The 19,376-nt window shown below is 36.5% G+C and overlaps 1 protein-coding gene across 3 annotated transcripts in view; it reads left to right on the top strand.

Annotated features, from left to right (window-relative positions):
- The window catches only part of tenm1 (teneurin transmembrane protein 1), a 242,043-nt gene that overhangs the window by 75,701 nt on the left and 146,966 nt on the right, over nucleotides 1-19,376 (top strand). For all 3 annotated transcript variants that reach the window (XM_086085243.1, XM_086085242.1, XM_086085241.1), the window contains exons 4-5: nucleotides 4,930-5,173; nucleotides 16,082-16,320. In XM_086085243.1, the coding sequence (XP_085941369.1) occupies nucleotides 4,930-5,173; nucleotides 16,082-16,320 (483 nt within the window). The remainder of the gene's footprint in view (nucleotides 1-4,929; nucleotides 5,174-16,081; nucleotides 16,321-19,376) is intronic.

Raw genomic sequence — 19,376 nt, 5'->3', positions numbered from 1 at the left:
GTTGTGTGCCCCCCTGGCCTACATTGACTGACTTATACGGGTTACATCTGGAGCAGCACAGCTTGTGGTTGGTGTCTCTTTGTCTTGAAGCATGACACTGGACACACTCTACATTCTCGACAGGTGTGAGCGTGAATGTGAAATTGGCTGGCGACCAGTCCAGGTTGTACCCTTCCACTTGCCCAAAGACAGCTAGGATTTGCACCATCTAACCATAACCCTAATGAGGATAGGTGATACAGCATAGATATATATTTCCAAATACATGAATTTACTAAAATTCACATATTGATGTGCTTAAGTAGAGTACTTTCTTTTGCTCGTGTACCCCAGCCTTTACTGTACTACAAAACAACTTGTTTAATTTGAGGGAACATCTAACAGGCTCTGTTACTGCTCTTGCTATCCTCCTCTTAAAAACTCCATGAATAGACTTTATGTCACATTTTATTTTATTGTTGCACTGTATTGCAGATAGGCATGTTTTTCTTAAAATTATCTAAATTAGGTCGGTCTTACCCACACATTGTATTTGTTGGTTCCATTATTTATACTAAAAACTTTAAAAATTAATGAATTGATGGCGTTTAACCACCTTAAAATATTGTGACATTTTACCAGTCAATATACAAACCAAATTTATAAAAAGGGAAAGTGAGTTCAAATTAAAAGGAACGTATATTTTTTCTAAACCTAAATATAGAACAAAAATAGAAATAAATATGTATTTTAACTCAAGGTGTCAGTCTGTTGAACAATCTGGATTGTAAAACAAAATCTTCTCAGTCTATTTGTATTTTTTTTTTATAAAAGCACAACTACTGCAAAAATATATATAGCACAAGGACACACAGTTTTGTATGTGCGTGAGTATGTCCATGTGCGTGTGAATGTGTGTGTGCATGTGTGCGTGCGTGTGAGTGTGTACTCATTAGTTAACCTAAAACCTATTAAAAATCCCATACCGTTCACCTAAACAGAATACTTCAGAATCCAGCTAGAGTCAGAATCCAGCTAGAGCGAGAGAGAGATTTTGGGACATTTTAAATAGATTCTGAATCATAGTAAATGGCACACCTCTAATGATTAGTATAGTTTCCAATAGTCATGATACAATTAATCACATCGCATTTATAAAATGTATTTAGAGCTGAGCAACAGAAAACCATGATAACAATTGCATTATTATTATTATTGTTATTATTTTAAATAACGGCAGCTTATGGCAGCTTAGTTTCATTTGACCATCGCATGCTACAAAGTTGCACAATGTGTCTGCATCAGGCCAGTTCATATTGTATTTAATGTCAGACTGCAGAATTAAATGTAAATGACAAGTCATAAAACATCATATCAATGATCTGCTGTACAAAGAAATCAAATTGATGTAGGTACAGTATGCATTTGATTAGTGTACTATATCAACATATCATTCAGTGTATAGAAGAAGCAAAATATGGCAGCAGGAGAATTGCATCAGGGCTCGAATGACTCCCAGTTGTTGATGAATAAGAGAGAAATAAAGCACCTGATGTATAAGACTGACACACATAATATAGTGTAGTCTAAAAATGCTCTGTTGGTTTCCCCCAAGCAGGCCACGTTTATTATTTTAAGATGGTTCAGAAAAAAATAACCTTTGTTCTCCACATTTATTACTTTTGATGAAACAGCACCCCAAGATGATAAAACAAATGCATTTATCTCTCATTTTACCAATCGAAAGAAATAAGCTTCAGCTCATACTGATTCTTTTTTTTAATCGACTAATTTGATTCGGTGTAAAGAAGAGCTACCGGAGTGTGAGAAAATAGGACCGCAAACTACAAGTTGGCATACGCTTATAATTCAACACAAACCTGTTAGGCGTACTAAAAATACTAAATCACGTGCGGGTGTGCAACGTGCATCACTGCAGATGGCCACGGGCAATACTATGGAGGAGGGCTGTTTAGTGAAACTGCACTGCATGTGTCAGTGAAACCATAAAAATAATATGTGAAATGAGTAATGGTGTGTCACAACTAATGAAAGGGCCATTTGATTGTGTCAGTGTGCACAGAATGGAGGCATGAATGCAGCAAAGACAAATCAGCCATGATGAAGGATCAATAAGCAACAGTGGTCTTTGAAAGATGACAAAACTGATAGTTTAGTCAACAGTATGATGGCAGAAATCACAAAGACATTTTGGACACATTAATGTGAAATACGCATGTATACACGCATAGTAAACGTCATCATAACTGTTCTCTGTATCATTGTTGAAAAAGCCAGACAGATGGCCTCATCACAGTCTGTGTCAAACAATGTTTATAGACCATTGACAGTCAGTCCTGTTGCTATGCTGAGCATTTTTGTCACTGTGAACACGTAGCACAGTCTCACTGTGCAAAGGGGCCGGTTACAGAAAGTACTGATATTTTCTGAAATTTGCAAGGCTTAGCGCAGTAAGAATCCAGGAGTATATGCAACAGGTTAAAGTTAGCCATGCAACAGGTTAAAGTTAGCCAGCAAGTGATTTTAAACATATCGTAATGATGGAAACAATAAAAATGTGTCCAATTAATTGATTTGATTTTTGCACGCTGTTGTCATATTTATGATTTAAAATGCAATGACATGATACACTACGTCTGCAAAGTTCAGAATAGGTTTGTCTGCACCTCGATCATATTCACATTCAAAATCGAGGTACACACCCTGTACCAATACTTAGATGTGGTTCCATCAGGTGTAAAGTTTAGTCTACTTTCAGCCGCCAAACTAAAAGATGGCCCGTAGGTGTGTCACAGAAAATGTCAAAATGCCCAGCATGGCACAGCGCCATCTGCCAAATTCCCAAACGCGCTTAAACGCGGCTTGCACTGGCAAGGAAATTAAGATGCACCTGCACTATTAATATAGAACCCTTTAACTTCGAGGATGTGTCTTTCCAAGACCAATAAAACCTGATGTGAATGTGCAGTTTAATTCCCTAAGGCCAATTTGTGAATACAATATGTATTTATTTTTCTTTTTTCTTTTTTAATCTCTTCAACACACTTCCAGAGCTTCTAATGTATACTGGAACTAAATTAAAACTAAGAACGGTGATTGACAATTTGTGTTTATTTAATTAATTATTTTCTATTTAAGCAGTCTACTGCTTGGTTCATGGCGCAGGATGAACCGCTTGGTGATGCCGTTTTGATTCTAAGGGGTGAACAACATGGTTCCAGTGACTAGTGCACAACTTTGTCCTGAGCCTCACCAAATTACATTCAACATTTTCTTTGGTCCATGCACCGGCCCCCTATCACTATTTTGTTGAAAACTCTTCATTGCATTTTCTGCATAATCCTGAGAATGGAATTTGACCCACTACTTACTTTTTCTCTTGTCAAATTTGTCAAAATCAATTAAAATGGCAATAAAACAACATATTGTTACCTGAGACTTTTTCCTAGTGCTGTAATAAAAAAACAAAAGAAAAACACAATCTTGCAGGGTGATTTGATGATTATTTTGCTAGTTGCATCCATTGTGGGCATTTAAAAGTGTTATTGCTCCTTCGTTTCCTTTTCTTTAAGAAGAAATATTGTACGCTAGTTGTGGAAAAAAAGTTGCTCTGTGTGTATTTTTTTTCCTTATAGGCACTTGCCCTTATTTTTTCAAAGGATGCAGATTTCCTTGTAATTGTGAACAGTCCGATGCTTAGCCTGGAGGGTGGGCAAGAAAAGCATGGCGGCTCGCCTAGGCCTATAAAGCATTGGGATAAACCCTGCATATGGTTAGTTGTATTCACATCCCCCAATTGGTTAATGAACAATAATTAAGAATTAAATAAGAGGCATTAGATGGGCCAGAGATGGTTAATTTTCCCAAACAAAACATTTTAATAATATTCTACTGTCAAGCCATACAGACAGTTTTAATATGTCTGGAAAATATGTTGTTGTTTCTTTTTACTTGTTGTAAGCTCCACCTTTAACATTTTAAAGCAAAGTGAGATCAAGATTTTCGTAATATTCACATTTTTCTGCTTGCTATAAGAACACGATTATTGTTTATCTATTTCTCACTTGCATCTGCCAATATTCATACAATTGTTCTCTGATGGTGTTAATGTATTATTTGCACAGCAGAGTATAAAAAAGACAGAGCACTCAGATATCAGATGTTTTTGTCACAACTATCTATTCGCTTAAAACGTTTTAGCTGGTTTGCGACACATCTTTTATTTGTTTCCCCCATGTTCCTGCACATAGTTGGTGTTTAGGGAAAAATGCTCACTGTTTAGCTGCCGTGTTCACGGAACCATAATGCAAACATATGGTAGGAGCTGTCCCCCTAAACACTGAAAAAGAAAGTCTCTGGACAGTTGATGTGCATTCATGAATAAATACAAACACATGCACAGTACAGCTTTCTATCTGAATCATTTTAGCATGGACACACAAGAAACAAAACATTCAATTAGGCAAAATCTGTCATCAGTGTGAGAAGGAAGCCTGAAAGGAAGAAGAGGCAGCAGGGAGGAGGGTGTGCATGAAGGAATTATAGCATACGAGAATGTTAAATGATGGATTGAAAGAGCTCCAGCCAGACCTCGAGGTTAGCAGTGTGAGCGGGTTACAGCTGGCTAGCTCATTCCGCCGAGCTACATATCTCATAATAAACATCATATGGGTAGTTTGGGCTGGCGGGTGAGGATTAAGTCAGCGTTCTTAAAAGACTCAGTGCTGCGGACAGCCAAGTATCTATTTATAGGGAAGCTGGGAATGCATCAAAGCAGGCATGAAAGAAGGCATTGAAAGTTATGAAGTTGATTTACGTCAGTCAAAACGATGACAATACACTTTCAACTTACATTATGTCACTTTTCGCAATTGCAATTTTTGGAGCTTGTTGCTGATAAAACCTTGTTTATATGTCTCTTTTCTCCAGAGCTACCCAGCAGTCCAGGTGGTCAGTTCACATTTCGCCCATTGCCGCCACCCCCTCCGCCCCCCCATGCCTGCACCTGCGCCCGCCCGACTCCTTACGCCCAAGTCAGTCTGCAGAGGAAGACCATGCCGACGCGATGTCAGGCCAGCCAGGGCGTGCAGGGGGCAGACACCAGTTCAAGCACGGACCAGGCACAGCTTCATGACAGCTGGGTGCTGAACAGCAACATTCCCCTCGAGACCAGGTAGGGAAATACAACTAATTGGAATAACCTTTTGCTTTGACCTGAAAATAATATAAAAAACGAGTTACGTGTTGAAGACTTTCTTCCAAAAGGCATTTAGTCCGAATCTGTGGATTTATTAATTGCAATGAAACTCTTAAAATAAGTGAATTTTCCAGGCAAATCATATTAAGCCATTTATTCAATCCCACAAATAAACATCATTACATTAAAGTGTTTAATTAGGGATTGGCACATTTTCATTCTGTGGAGAACAAATAAAGGGTAAGTCAACCTTAAAGGGATACTTGACTCATTGAGCCATTTTCAGCAGTAAAAATATAATATTTTGTCTATAATTAATGTGATAACATTTATTTTTCATGAACAATTAATTCCTTTAAAAACTAATTTAGTCACTTATTGTCGACTGAAGATGACCTTTGCTGAGGAAGTAGTTAACGACCAATCATAGCTCACCTGTTTTCTGGGTTTGGTCAGCAAACTGAGCCATGATTGGTTGTTACCTACTTCCTCTGGACAGGTGATGTCATCTTCAGTCGACAGAAAGTGACTAAATTAGTTTTTAAAGGAATTAATTGTTCATGAAAAATAATAAAGTTATCACATTAATTATAGACAAAATATGAACTTTTTACTGCTGAAAATGGCTCAATGAGTCAAGTATCCCTTTAAGGTTGACTTACCCTTTATTTGTTCTCCACAGAATGAAAATGTGCCAATCCCTAATTTGTAAAGGTATTAACTCGTTTTCTCTTAAAAATGTATAAATGCTTTCTATTTTAAATATTACCATGGCTCCAAAAACATATTTATACATTTTATCTTTTTTTTTATGCTAGAGCATACAAAAGGCTTTGATTCAGCCTCTGAACTGAAGAGAAACCTTAAAGCAATGGTAGTTACTACAAAAACGGCCCAGCAGGTGGCAGCAGAGTATAAGAGATCAACCAGGGCCATGTTGCAAAAGGCTTTTTTCCCCCAGTGTTTTCAACATATTTGTGTTATTCTAATGCTAGTTGCTGCAAAACGGAAACAAATAGACATAGACTCTAATCTTTCTTTTGGTAGGTTATATGTTTTATAGCAAAATTAGTCAAAAACCAGTAAAACAGCCGGGAGCAAAGGGGATTGCTTCAGTGAAAATGGCTGGGAGTGAATGAGTTAATTGTACATGAAAAAAAAATGACGTTATCAAATTCATCTTCTAAAAGGAAAAGAAAATAACTGACGCCTGAACTGAGAACTGTAAGAGAGAGGGGAGCAATTGCATACTTACGACATGACAAGTTGATTACTCATGCTCGCACCAGTACACCAAAACTTAACAAAACGCAAATAATGAGTGGTGATTTTAACATTGATTTGTTAAATCCGAATGCGCATCAGAAAACAACTGATTTTATAAATACAATGTATAGTAATAATCTATTCCCTGTAATTATGAAACCTAGCAGAATAACAATTGATACAGCTATGCTAATAGATAACATATTTATAAATAAAATTGACCATAAAATAGAAAGTGGACTTCTTATTAATGATATAAGTGATCATCTTCCGGTCTTTGCAATTTTCCAAGACTATTTTGATGAAAAAATAAAAACAACAATAACTTACACATCAGAAACAAGACTAAGAACACAACGCTCCATATTCAAATGATGATCCTAATATCGCATACGGTGCATTTCAGTCTACCATTATTTCTCTATACAATAAACATTGTCCATTGATAAAAGTCACAAGAAAATATAAAGGTCTAAATAAGGCATGGATGACGAAGGGAATATAGAATGCATGTAAAAAGAAAAACATTTTATACAAAAGATTTATTAAATTGAGAACTATGGAAGCTGAAATAAAGTACAAGACCTACAAAAAACACATTTTGTAAATATTAAATATTATACGAACAAGTAAGAAAGATTATTACCATGCATTACTAGAGCAGAATAAAAGCAGCACACATAAAATATGGAAAATACTAAGTCATATAATTAAAAAAAGCTAAAAAAATTGATTATCCAGAATATTTGATAAAAGATAAAAATATTGTTATTGAAAAAAATTCAGACATCGCTTATGATTTTAATGAGTATTTTGTTAATGCTGGTAGTAATTTGGCAAAAGAAATCCCTGAGCCAAGAAACAAACAAATAGATACATAAAGTACATAAAAAAATCCATCCAGTATGTGACTTAATGCTGTTAGTGAGACAGAAATATTAAATGTTGTTAAAATTAAAAAAAAATAAAAGTACACTGACTGCTTCAACATTGATATGACATTAGTAAAAAGTATTATAGAATATGTTGTGCAACCTTTCACATCTATATGTAATTTGTCGTTTAAAGCCGGTATATTTCCATCAAAAATGAAAATAGCAAAAGTTATTCCTATTCATAAAAATGGAGAAATACATTGTAGACCAATATCACTGCTACCACAGTTGTCAAAAATTCTAGAAAAAAATATTTTCATATAGACTGGACAATTTTATTGAAAAACATAAGCTTTTAAGTGAAAATCAATTTGGGTTTAGAGAAAAACGGACCACCTCAATCGCAGTCATGTAACTCAGAAGCAATATCTACTAACATAGATAATAAAAAAAATACAGTTGGAATTGTTATAGATTTAAAAAAAGCATTTGATACTATCGACCATTCTATACTAACGAATACATTAGAAAGATATGGCAAAATAGGTTTGGCATATAAATGGATGAACAGTTATTTGGATAATAGTTATCAGTACTTACAGTTTAACAATATAAAATCAAAACACTTGAAGATTACTCATGGAGTCACCCAAGGGTCTGTGCTAGGCCCCAAATTATTTATATTGTATATAAATGATATCTGTTGTGTCTCAAAAATATTCAAAAGTGTCTTATTCGCCAATGAGACAACTCTCTACTGTTAAGGAGAGAACCTGAAGAAGCTTCTGACTACTGTGGAGAATGAACTAAACACATTAAAAAAATGGTTTGACTCAAACAAATTATCATTAAACTTAAACAAATCCAAGTTTATAGTTGTTGGTACAACTAGACAAACCACACAACAGGTCAGAATTATGGTAGTGTATGAAAATACATTTCTTGGAGTAGTTATTGATGAAAAATTATGTTGGAAGTCACACATAGATAATGTCAAAAGGAAAATGTCAAAAATTATAGGGATACTCTTTAAAACTAAGGATGTCCTGAATAAGAAATCATTATACACATTATATTGTTCATTATTATTACCATATCTGACCTATTGTGTGGAAATCTGGGGAAACGCATATAAAACAAATGCCGATCCTGTTTTCAAACTGCAATAAAGAGCCATAAGAATTATAAATCGATAAAAATATACAGAACCAACTCATTCTCTATTTATTAAATCAAATACAATGAAATTATATGACTTAATTAAATTTAAATTAGCACAAATAATGTATAAAGTACACAACAATCTACTCTGCCACAGTACTCAGAAGCTGTTTGAAATTAGAGAGAGTCCTTATAACATAATGGGTACAAGTGTCTACAAAAAAAATCAAACAAGAACAAATATTAAGCAAAGGTGTGTTTCTGTAAAAGGTGTTAATTTGTGAAATGATTTAGGAACTGACTTGAAAATATGTCAGTCACTTGCTGAATTTAAAAACTTGTTTAAAAGCAAAGTTTAAAAAAAATACTTACATCAGACATGAGCTGTTAAAAATTAATTGTAATTTTTGGGACGTATCGGTACAAGTGTAATGGAAATTGTATATAAATGTATTATGGTATATGTCTATTAATTTCATGTACATATGTCGCTGGCAAATGTGCATATGTTAAAGTGCACTTGTATATATGATTAGGTTTATACATTTCCTTTTGTTGAAATACATGATCTTATTATTTTATTAACATAAAACGAATAAGGGGTAGGACTAGATACATTTTTAACTTCCTTCTACCCCTTTTGAACATATAAATTATTTTCTTTCTTCCTATTTTTGTTTTCTTTTTTTGCTTCAATTTATATTTTAGACTTGTAATGTGTTTTCTTTGTGTTTATATGTTCAATAAAGAACCAAAAGAACCATTCTGGACAAAATATTAACTTTTTACTGCTGAAAATGGTTAAAAGAGTCAAGTATCCCTTTCAACCTTTCTTGACAATAATATGTTTTATGTGACCTCACTAGTCTAAACATGACATTTGCTCAGGGCACAGGCAACGACCAATCACAGCTCACCTGTTTTCTGAAGCTGAGCTGTGATTGGTTATTAACTGAGTCCTGAGCAACTGTGATGTCATTTTCACTCGACAGCAAAGTGGCAAAATGGTCGCCTTCTGATATTGATAAAAACTGCTTTATTTTGCTGCTTAACTCAAATTCCACTAATGCGTATTAACCTAAATACCGACAAGTGGGGCTGCATAGAACATATTATTGTCCCCAAAAATTTGGGTTGACTTCCCCTTTAAGGACAAAACTAGAACTTTATTTGGATGTTTTGAACGTGCACACACAATTGGAGCAGCTCACAAGCCTCATGGGAGATATTACATGTCTTTGCACACCATCAAAGCCATCGTGAATCTCTCAGGTTTTTCACTGGATTCTCTCACCACACCTCTGAAGATCCGTCAGGGGACCATTGTGAGTTAAAACGTCACAAAACAAAATCCGCCATCAAGCACAAATCCTCTTTTTGGGAACATATTGAAATTCCACCTCCAGTTGTGGCATCTGAACATATACTGTACCGTCTAATGCTCAGAGACGAGCCAGTGGAATTTCATCCCATCAAACGGAATTAAGTATTTCCCAGCTGCATAAGTAATAATTGATCAGAGAATTATTTCGCAGATTCTCATTTGTGAGGCTGATTTTGAGAAGAAGCAGAAAGGTGCAAAAGAATATGTTTGCATGTTTAATGAGTTCTGGCATTATGGAGATGAGTTTGGCAGGCTGCCATGCCAGAAGAAGTGTTTTTAATAAGTTATGCATCAGACCATAATTAGATTTCATCTCATTTAAAGTAAAGAGATAAAAAAAAAAATAGAACTATGTGACAATTTAAATTAATCATCAGCCTGATGACATTGTAATAATTACTAATCTCTTCTGACATGGCAGCATACTGACTTGAAGAAAGTGCACCATAATGTAATATTCACTAGTCACAATAAGAGACTTATGATTTGAATGCATTATTGTTTATTTTCTATTACTATTTGTATACAGTATATGTATTAGAGATGTTACATGCCCAAATCATGTCTCATGTTTGGAGGGAGTGGCAACAAACTTCCAGTGCTTACTATTCGTCGTGTAGTCAGTGCGCACAAGTTCACAATTATTAATATTTTTAGCCTGGTGGAGGGGCAAGGAATGCCTGGTGGGCTGCCGGGCTAATGAAATGCTAGGTAAAAGCCTGGAACCATTTATTTTTGTATTATTGTGGTTGGACTTTGCTGTGGTGAAGGATGACTCATCATCACACTGATGAATCAAATTTAGCAAAACAATTTCAAATTAGTATGACATTTTCAATGTATGATGTCCTAACCACAAATTTAAAGTTAGTCATCAATGAGCCCATAGTCTGTTTCAACCTTAGTGTTGTGACTGCATTTTATATATTTTTTTAATTAATTAATAAAGAAAACACAATCATCCTTTCAAACAAATCAATTGATTATTTAAAAAGGAATACGCTGAAGCACGAAGCCTATTATTGCATATGCCATACAGTCACTTGAATCAACTAGAATAACTGTGAAACGGAGCAAAATAAGTAAATAGTAAATACTACACACATGATCATTTTTAAATGTTTTACATTGTTTAAATGGCACTATAAGCATTCATTATTTTACATTTAAATTTTTCTTTAACCCCAATAGAGAAGTACAGAGCTTCAACACATTAAGTCCATTTCACAATTTTACACCGAAAACTGAAGCACATGTATATTTGATGTTGTTCCTCACTTGAAATAGTAATTAAAATAAATCCCTTAAATAATAGTTTCCTTCTCCTAATTTAAAAGAAATTCTGAATGCAAACAGGTAGGTTATTGTTCACTACACAATTAAGCAGTGTCTTCAAATACACAATATCCATCAATTTTAAAATACCAAATGCAGTATAAATTATTGATTAGTTGATTCTCTTTAGCCAAACTTATTAATTATATCACTTTTTCTGCAATTTAATACTTTCCCCAAACTTCAGCACAATATGACATGTGAGGCAACACGAGAAGAGTATATATTACAGAATAAAATGTAATAATAATCATATTATTCACAGAGGATAGTGACTATTACTATTTTTGTCTTTGAGTTGATTTATTACTAGTCTATTGATGTTCCCTCACATTGACAGAGACCCGAGTTATGAAATTATTTTTTTTATTGTCTCTTTTTTTGGCCTAATCTTGCTGTTAGATCATTTTCCAATTGAGATAAAAGGATTAGCAAACATTCCATGAGAGCGCATGCCGTTAGAATTTTAAAAGATTATATTACTATGATGGAAATTGCAAGAAATTGCATGTCTTGTCAAGAACAGCAGCATTTTCTTTGATGCATATGTGATGAATTGTTGAGTTGTATTGGAATATATTGATCATATGTCAGAAGATATTTTGAATTGAATTGAAGTGTGCATAGATTTCCTTTTCGGTTGAAAAGATGCAAGGAGTGGACATCTTTAGGTAAACAGATATGGCTTGTCAAGCTTGTTAAGACTTCCATACATTGACTGATACCCTTGCCTCTTCCCCTTCTTCTTATCACCACAACATGATATTCCCGTCTTCTTCTATACTGTATTTGTATGAGTCTACGTTGTGAACAGCCCCAGGGCAGTAGGCTGAAACCTCCCAAAGAGCCAGGACTCTCATTTACTTCCTGTCTCAGGGGAAATTTGCTCCCCAATATGAATTTCCAGCTTCCTGAGCATCGCCCGTAGATGTTGTCTGAGACGATCATGCGCAGTGAGCTGGGAAGATCGGGAAACACTTGAAAAGTAACACATATGAAGATTTGAGCTCCGTGAGGTTTTGCGAAACATACAAGATGGATCCTGGTTTTGAGTAAATCCTTTCTTCTAAACCGAAGTTGTGAAGTATGACCTGCTGTGAAATGCCCGCCTGCATTAGTCATCTTTTTGTGTATGCTTGTTTCCTGCCGACTGCGTGTTGTCGTAATTCCTACAAGTTTATCTGCTTTTAGACCTGAACTAGCATTGAACCCTTTGGGTGTGGAATCTTCATGTGTAGCCTCTGTGTCCCCCATCTGACTCCTACCCTTCAGCTGATGTTGAATGGGTGGATGAGCAGAGCAAAGGAGGGCGACAGTGAAGGATAGATGTCATCTGTCTCGTGTTAAGCTGCCATGGGGCCACATGAGTTAGACAAACCGAGCGTGAGAAACACAAATAAAGACTGATACAATAAACAAGATAATGATCATCATTGAAACAAATCTGGTGATACCAGGCTTTTAAAAAAATAAGTACTATGTGACAGCATTTTTTTTTTTTTAAATCTCATCAGCGTGAATAAAAAATAAACACATCTGTTTTTCTTTTTTATTATTTCTCAAGCAATTGTATTTCATTTAAAAAAATTCCATAATTGGGTTGACAGTCATTTTTTTCTTTCATGGCACAAATCCTTTATGCAGAACATTTCTAAGCTTTGCAACCCTCTCATTTTCAGAGGGTGACTTTATAATTCAATTTTTTACTAAATTCAACATGACGTTTCTTGCAAAACCGACATATTTGGCAGCATACGGTTGCAAATGAAGGAGGAGTGTGGCCTTCCAGCCTGGTTTCCTTCAACGCAATCATTCTGCTGTCTGGCTCGACATTAATGACCTGTCCTCCGAGGGCCTTTCGGAGAGAGCCACCAGCAGCTTGTGACCTCACACCCTCTGTTGCTGCAAGCGAAACACAGTCAGGCAAAGCTGTGCATTGCACACCGTCGACCAGTATTAATGTCAATAGAGCATGCCGTAACCCAGGGCAATGGGTGAGGATATTTTCCAGCAAAAAGAAAATGCACACATTTCGCTGAAAAAATAACGGTGTCACATCCTTGTGAATAGTGGCCCCATCAACAACAGACTTAATTCACTTTCAAGTTTGAGTCAATCTAGAAAGAGGACAGAATACGGCAAATGCTGCTTACACTTTCTCTTTGCCTGCCAATATCCACTTTTTCAAATTGGATAGCTCTGCTGCCCATGTATTCATGCTTCCTCAGCTCACACCTTGCAGTCCTCCCCTCAATTATCTAAACACAATAAGAATTAGTGGAAAAATTCATTGTATTACATTTAATTTTTATCTTCAAAAGCCATCTAAATTGTTCTCATATATGTAAAATCAAAGCTTATCTGGGTCTAACTAAGACAGTGATTACATAAGCAGTCATTTTGATTCCACAAAGAAATTTCTTCATTCTTTGGGAGTTTAATTTAGAGACAAAACTCTATGGAAATGTCACATGAGTTACGTAGGGCGTCCTTAGTTCATTCATAACCTGAATTTGTTCGTAATTAAAAAAAAGTTGTTCTTAGCCTAAAAAAAATAAACAATCAACATTTAGCAGTATTTTCAAGATACTGTGAAAATGTGTACCAAAAAAGAACAAAAAATAATTTCTACTTACTTAAACAAATCTACAGTTCAGACAGCAGTGATATGATTTGCTTAAAGCATTGTTGTACAGTTTTAGGTGGCGATCACATGACTGTTGTCACTGTCCTTTTCCTGCATTCTCTGTAGAGGGTAATTATCTTGGATTCATTTCCAATCAGATTTTATAAAAAGTGAAATACTCCCACATAATCTTTGTAGATCATCTGAGCTGCCTTTACTCTAGTTTCCTAATTTCCTCTTCTTCTTCATCCTCTTCTATTTCTATTGTTCACATCTGTGAGCCTCGAATGGGGGAAGCCAAATTACATCTACTCTACTCAGAAACAAATCAAATATTTTCAATAATAATAATAATGATAAAACAAACGGCTCAAAATTGTATTGTGGTTAATCATAAACTATTTAATACCGACTTGAATTAGAAGTTACTCATTATTTGCTCTTGTGGATCTAAATATAGACTACAAGGGGAATCCCAGGGACTATGTTTATTTCTTAATGTCTGTTTTTCGGATGAAACTGATGGAGGATTACTTGTTAATTTAAGAGACATCTTTGCATTTAAAGCACACATATGTACATATGCAGGCAACCAAAGTTGTGGGTTATAAGGGATTTAAAGATCTGTAATGGAGGTCTCCATTTGTAGCTGTACTGTATTTTATATATATATTTTAAAAAAAGGCCACTGCCATGGACGTAAATCCTTTAAAGGAGTTTCAGTCAAACCTCCAGTCAAGAGCTAGAATCCAACCAAAAGGAGATTTGCATAATTAAACTGTGACTCATATACTTGCTACCTGAGAAAATATATTGCATTTGATTTTCATTTATGAAGTCCTCAGCTGCTGTCCTACATAGGCCTGCACAGTAACCAGGTTATTTCCAGTTTCATGTTACAATCCCATTTGGAGGAAAGCAAACATTTTGGTCCCAGAGGTGGCAGGGAGTTTCTGGGACATAAAGCAGATTTTACATCTCAAACCAACAGCAACTCATATATAAGGTCTCAATATTAAACAGTATTTTACCATACAGTGTAGCCAAAATTGTTCATTTGTTAATTTTTTCTATATCATCTTTAGCATTGTGGGTGAGCGAGACTCGTCACCAGCCATCCGCAGGTCACATTCACTACCAATTATTCACACTCACATTCGTGTTATTTTTTGGAACAATATATTTACAGTTGAGCCCCGCTATTTAGCGCTGTCCTGCAAATAGCGAAAGTCTGTGTATAACTTACGGCAATTGTTTTTAAGTTATATACCAGGATTTTACCGGTTCGGCCCACTTGGTAATATATTTCCCTCCATGTGGCTCCTGATCTAATATGAGTTTGACACTCCTGCTGTAGAGTAACAGAAATGTATCTTGTGTTTAATAATTTTGAGTCTTTAGGGATATACCGATATTGCTGATATTGGGCATTTTGACGACTATCGATATCTGCATTTTTATAAAAGATTAATCTAAAACCATTTTAATCTCAGGAAACCATTTATTTAAAATTTCAGCTAAATTTATAAGAGATGCTGCTGACCCTGGGAACCTTCTGAACCATTTGTTTTTGTTCGACATTAAAACTAGAAATGTGAAGAAAAAAAAGTGAATTCAGGTATTTTTAAATCTTGGGAAAAAAATGTTTACTGTAGAAAAAATAGAGAGTTATGGTATTGTTTAAATACATTTTTAAGAAGTACTGACAACCTTGGGAGCTCCCTGAACATTGTATTACAAATTTAATAAGATGTCTATTGTCTAAGATTAAAAAAAGAAAAAAAACCTCCAAATATCGGTTATCGGCCTCCTTGACTACTAATAATTGGCATTGGCATCGGCCCTGAAAAAAACCCATTGTTCTATCTGTATATGTCTTCCACGCGTATTATTTACAAATGTTCCGCAAGGGAAAACATTTGAGTAGAATGTACATCTTCAGCCCACTCACGCAGCTATCTTAATTAGCAGTCAAGGTAGATCTGATAAAAATCTTTGAGGGACAGATGCCATTGAGATAGTTAAGAAGAGCTTTGTGCTACAACTTCATCTGTATCCAAGATAAAAACCCTTTAATGAACAACTTATTCAACAATAGAGCATTGCATTATGTATTGTGTAAACACACACAGTACTTACCTTTGAAAGTTTCATCTTAGCAGAGCTATAATTAGTGTATACAAATATTAACGTTCAATCATTTGAAATAAATGCAACATTTTGTTTCTCCATTCTAGACATTTCCTATTCAAGCAAGGCTCGGGCTCCTCAGCCCTGCTTTCAGGTGCAGGGCAGGGTTACCCCTTGACCTCTGGGACAGTGTACTCGCCTCCGCCCAGGCCCTTGCCTCGCAGCAGTGTGACCAGACCACTGTTTACCTTCAACAAGCCTCATCGCTGCTGCAACTGGAAGTGCACAGCATTATCTGCGTCACTTCTCACTCTTACCCTGGCTCTGCTGCTCACATACGTCATTGGTGAGTTACTCTTGCTGCATGACATTCCCAAATAGCTGTGTACAATTGTTACTTTAGCTCTACCAAGCAATGCCTTGGGTCTGTTGAAAGCCTTTTTCAATTTCACTGTGCATATGTATAATTTGAACCAATGAATGATTTGTTTTAATATTGAGCTCTATCCAGATTCATATTAACCACATGTTTGTAACTTATTCGACAAAATAAATACTAAACTTCTCACCTTTTAATCGAACAAAAAACAAAGAATATATTGTCAATTTTTTATCCCTACATTTTGTTAGTTCAATCTGCTTAAGAGATGATGATGATGATGATGATGATGATGATGATGATGATGATGATGATGATGATGAAGATGATGATCATGCGGATGATAGGATGGTTGTTGTGACCCAACTTATTACTGCCTAAAAAATTTAGTAACACAATTATAGTGCATGTGTTTTTTTGAATGTTACCACTTGTAAGGTTGAGAGGAAGAGGTTATCTTGGTGTTGTTGTTGTGTTTTATTTTATTTTTGCCAATAATTCCAAAGCAAATTGCCAAAGGAGCCATTTCAATACAAAATAAATTTGAAATATAGTCAATGCAAACTGCTAAAAAGCAATTATACAAGCCGAATGTTGTAGTAATAAGATGTGCAAAAAGGCTTTAAACACAGAAAATAATGTATTCCAAATCTGTGGGAAATTCTGAATTGCATCTGAGTCACTGGACCAAAGCACACAAAACTAATTATTCTATGATGAATAGACACATAAATTCAGTTGTAAAATATCTCTCTCTTTCTCTCTGTCTCTCTCTTTCTCCCTCTCTGTTTCTGTGCATGTTTCTGAAGTGATTTTGGTCTGAACTTTTTAAGGGTGCTTTCACAACTAAAGTACACTTTTTTCCTAGTTTCTATTCCTAATCTGCTTTATACAGTTCCCCTCCTTTTCACACTGTAAAATGTCAAACCATCAATTCATCCATCCATTTTCTTCCACTTATCCGGGGTCGTGGGGGCAGCAGTCCAAGCAGAGAAACACATACTTTCTTCTCAGCCATTTCATACAATTTCTCCCGGGTGTATCCAAAGGTGTTCCCAGGCCAGCCGGGAGACGTAGTCTCCCCATATGTCCTGGGTCTTCCATGGAGCCTCTTGCTGGTAGAACATGCTCTGAAGACCTCACCAAGTGGGGCGTCCTGGATATGTCTGAGCCACCTCATCTGGCTCCTCTGGAGGAATCTCATGGCATGGCGTTATGAGTAAAATCGGTGACAAAGGGCAGCCTTTGGTGGAGCCTAACCCTCACTGGAAAATAATTGTATTTACTCCTGGCAATGCGGATCAATTTCTTATACCGGTTTAACAAGACTTCTCAAGGGACTGGTTGAAAGCCTTCTCCAAGTCTGCATATATACTCTATGTAGGCGAATAAATGTATTGTGCTGGTCCACTGTTCCATAGCTTGAATCTGAGGTTTGACTACCTGAATGGACTTCCTCTCCCGACATTCTCACCACCATCAACAGCCCCTCTTTCTTCACCCAACCCTTCCAAGACATGTGGCTGCAAGTCTGATAATACCACAGCAAAAATAATTATCAAACTGTAGCCTAAGGTGTCAGTTGCCAAGTGCAATTGTGGACACCCCATGCTTGAACATGGTGTTAGTTTATGATTATATGTGACTGTGATGAGCACAGTCCAAAAAAAAAAAAAAAAGCACCATTCGGGTTCAGATCAGTGGGCCTCCCAGTCAGGCCAACCAGGTCTCAGGTTTCAACTCCTGTCTCCTGCACTGGTTGCCTATTCGGGATAGAGCTGATTTTAAGGTCATTCTTTTAACCTTTAAAAGCATTAAATGGTCTGGCCCCATCATATCTGTCGGAACTCACTCCATATATTCCACTACGCCTCCCTTCGCTCTTTAAATTCACACCTTTTTGTCATCCCTTTAGTCAATAAAAAGTCAGTTCATAGTAGGGCTTTCTTCTACCGTGCCCTTTATTTATGGAATCGTCTCCCACCACCACTGCACATTTTAAATCCTGTCTTAAAACATACCTTTTTACCGAGTACTTTAGTACGCTTTAGTCTGTGGTTATTTTTAAGTTTTTCTTTTTTTGTACCTGAGTTTGTTGTGAAGTGTTTTGTGTTCAATGGTGATTGTGTACTTTAACTTTGATTGATTGATGGATTGATTGATTGATGGTGGCATGATGAATGACTGGTCCGCCTCCTAGTACAGAGGACATGAGCTCGAGTTCGGGCTTCGGCCCTCCTGAGTGGACTTTGCATGTTCTCCCCGTGCCTTTGTGGGTTTTCTCTGGGTATTCCTAACCCAAAGACGGCAGGTTAATTGAACACTCTAAATCCTCCCTAGTGTGATTGAGACTGTGAATGGTTGTTTGTCTTTGTGTGCCCTGGATTGGCTGGCAACCAGTTCAGGGTGTACCCCGCCTACTGCCCAAAGCCAGCTGGTATAGGCTCCAGCACCCCTGCGACCCTAGTGAGGAATAAGCAGTTTAGGAAATGGATGGGTGGATGGATGATTGATTGATTGATCGATTTGATCATTGCCATTGCCCCCCAAGAATAAGGGAGTCCCCAGCAGTAGTGCACTCTATCACTCTCTCTAAGGATTCCAAATAAAGTGGGTACTTGGCACGGACAACAGTCAATGGTGCCTTCACTGTACCGGAGGGAGATAAGTATGCCCACACCATCTCGGCAACTCTCACTTGGGGCAACTCTAGGGTTGGAAAACAGTCCAACCTCTCTTAAGATGACTAGTTCTTAAACTCAAGTCCAGCATCAATTCTAAGTTGAATGTCTCAATCTCATACATCTTAGCATCCTTTACTGCCAGAGAAGTGATGTTTCATGTCCTTAGAGCTAACTTCTGAAGCTGGGTCCCTGCCTTCGGCCATCCAGCTCACATTGGCCCTTTCCTCTTGTAGTAAATCCATGGAAAGGGGGTCCCATATTGCCTCTTTGGACTTGGTCTTTGGCTCCCTAAGGCAGACCATCAAGCCCCACTGCCAAGCCTGACGTCTGGGCAAGGGA

Source organism: Leptonotus elevatus, chromosome 9, assembly GCF_054856555.1.
Source record: "Leptonotus elevatus isolate MCC_2025b chromosome 9, RoL_Lele_1.0, whole genome shotgun sequence".
NCBI lineage: Eukaryota > Metazoa > Chordata > Actinopteri > Syngnathiformes > Syngnathidae > Leptonotus > Leptonotus elevatus.
Note: the sequence above shows the minus strand (reverse complement) of the source record. Positions and strands in the feature narration are given on the sequence as shown.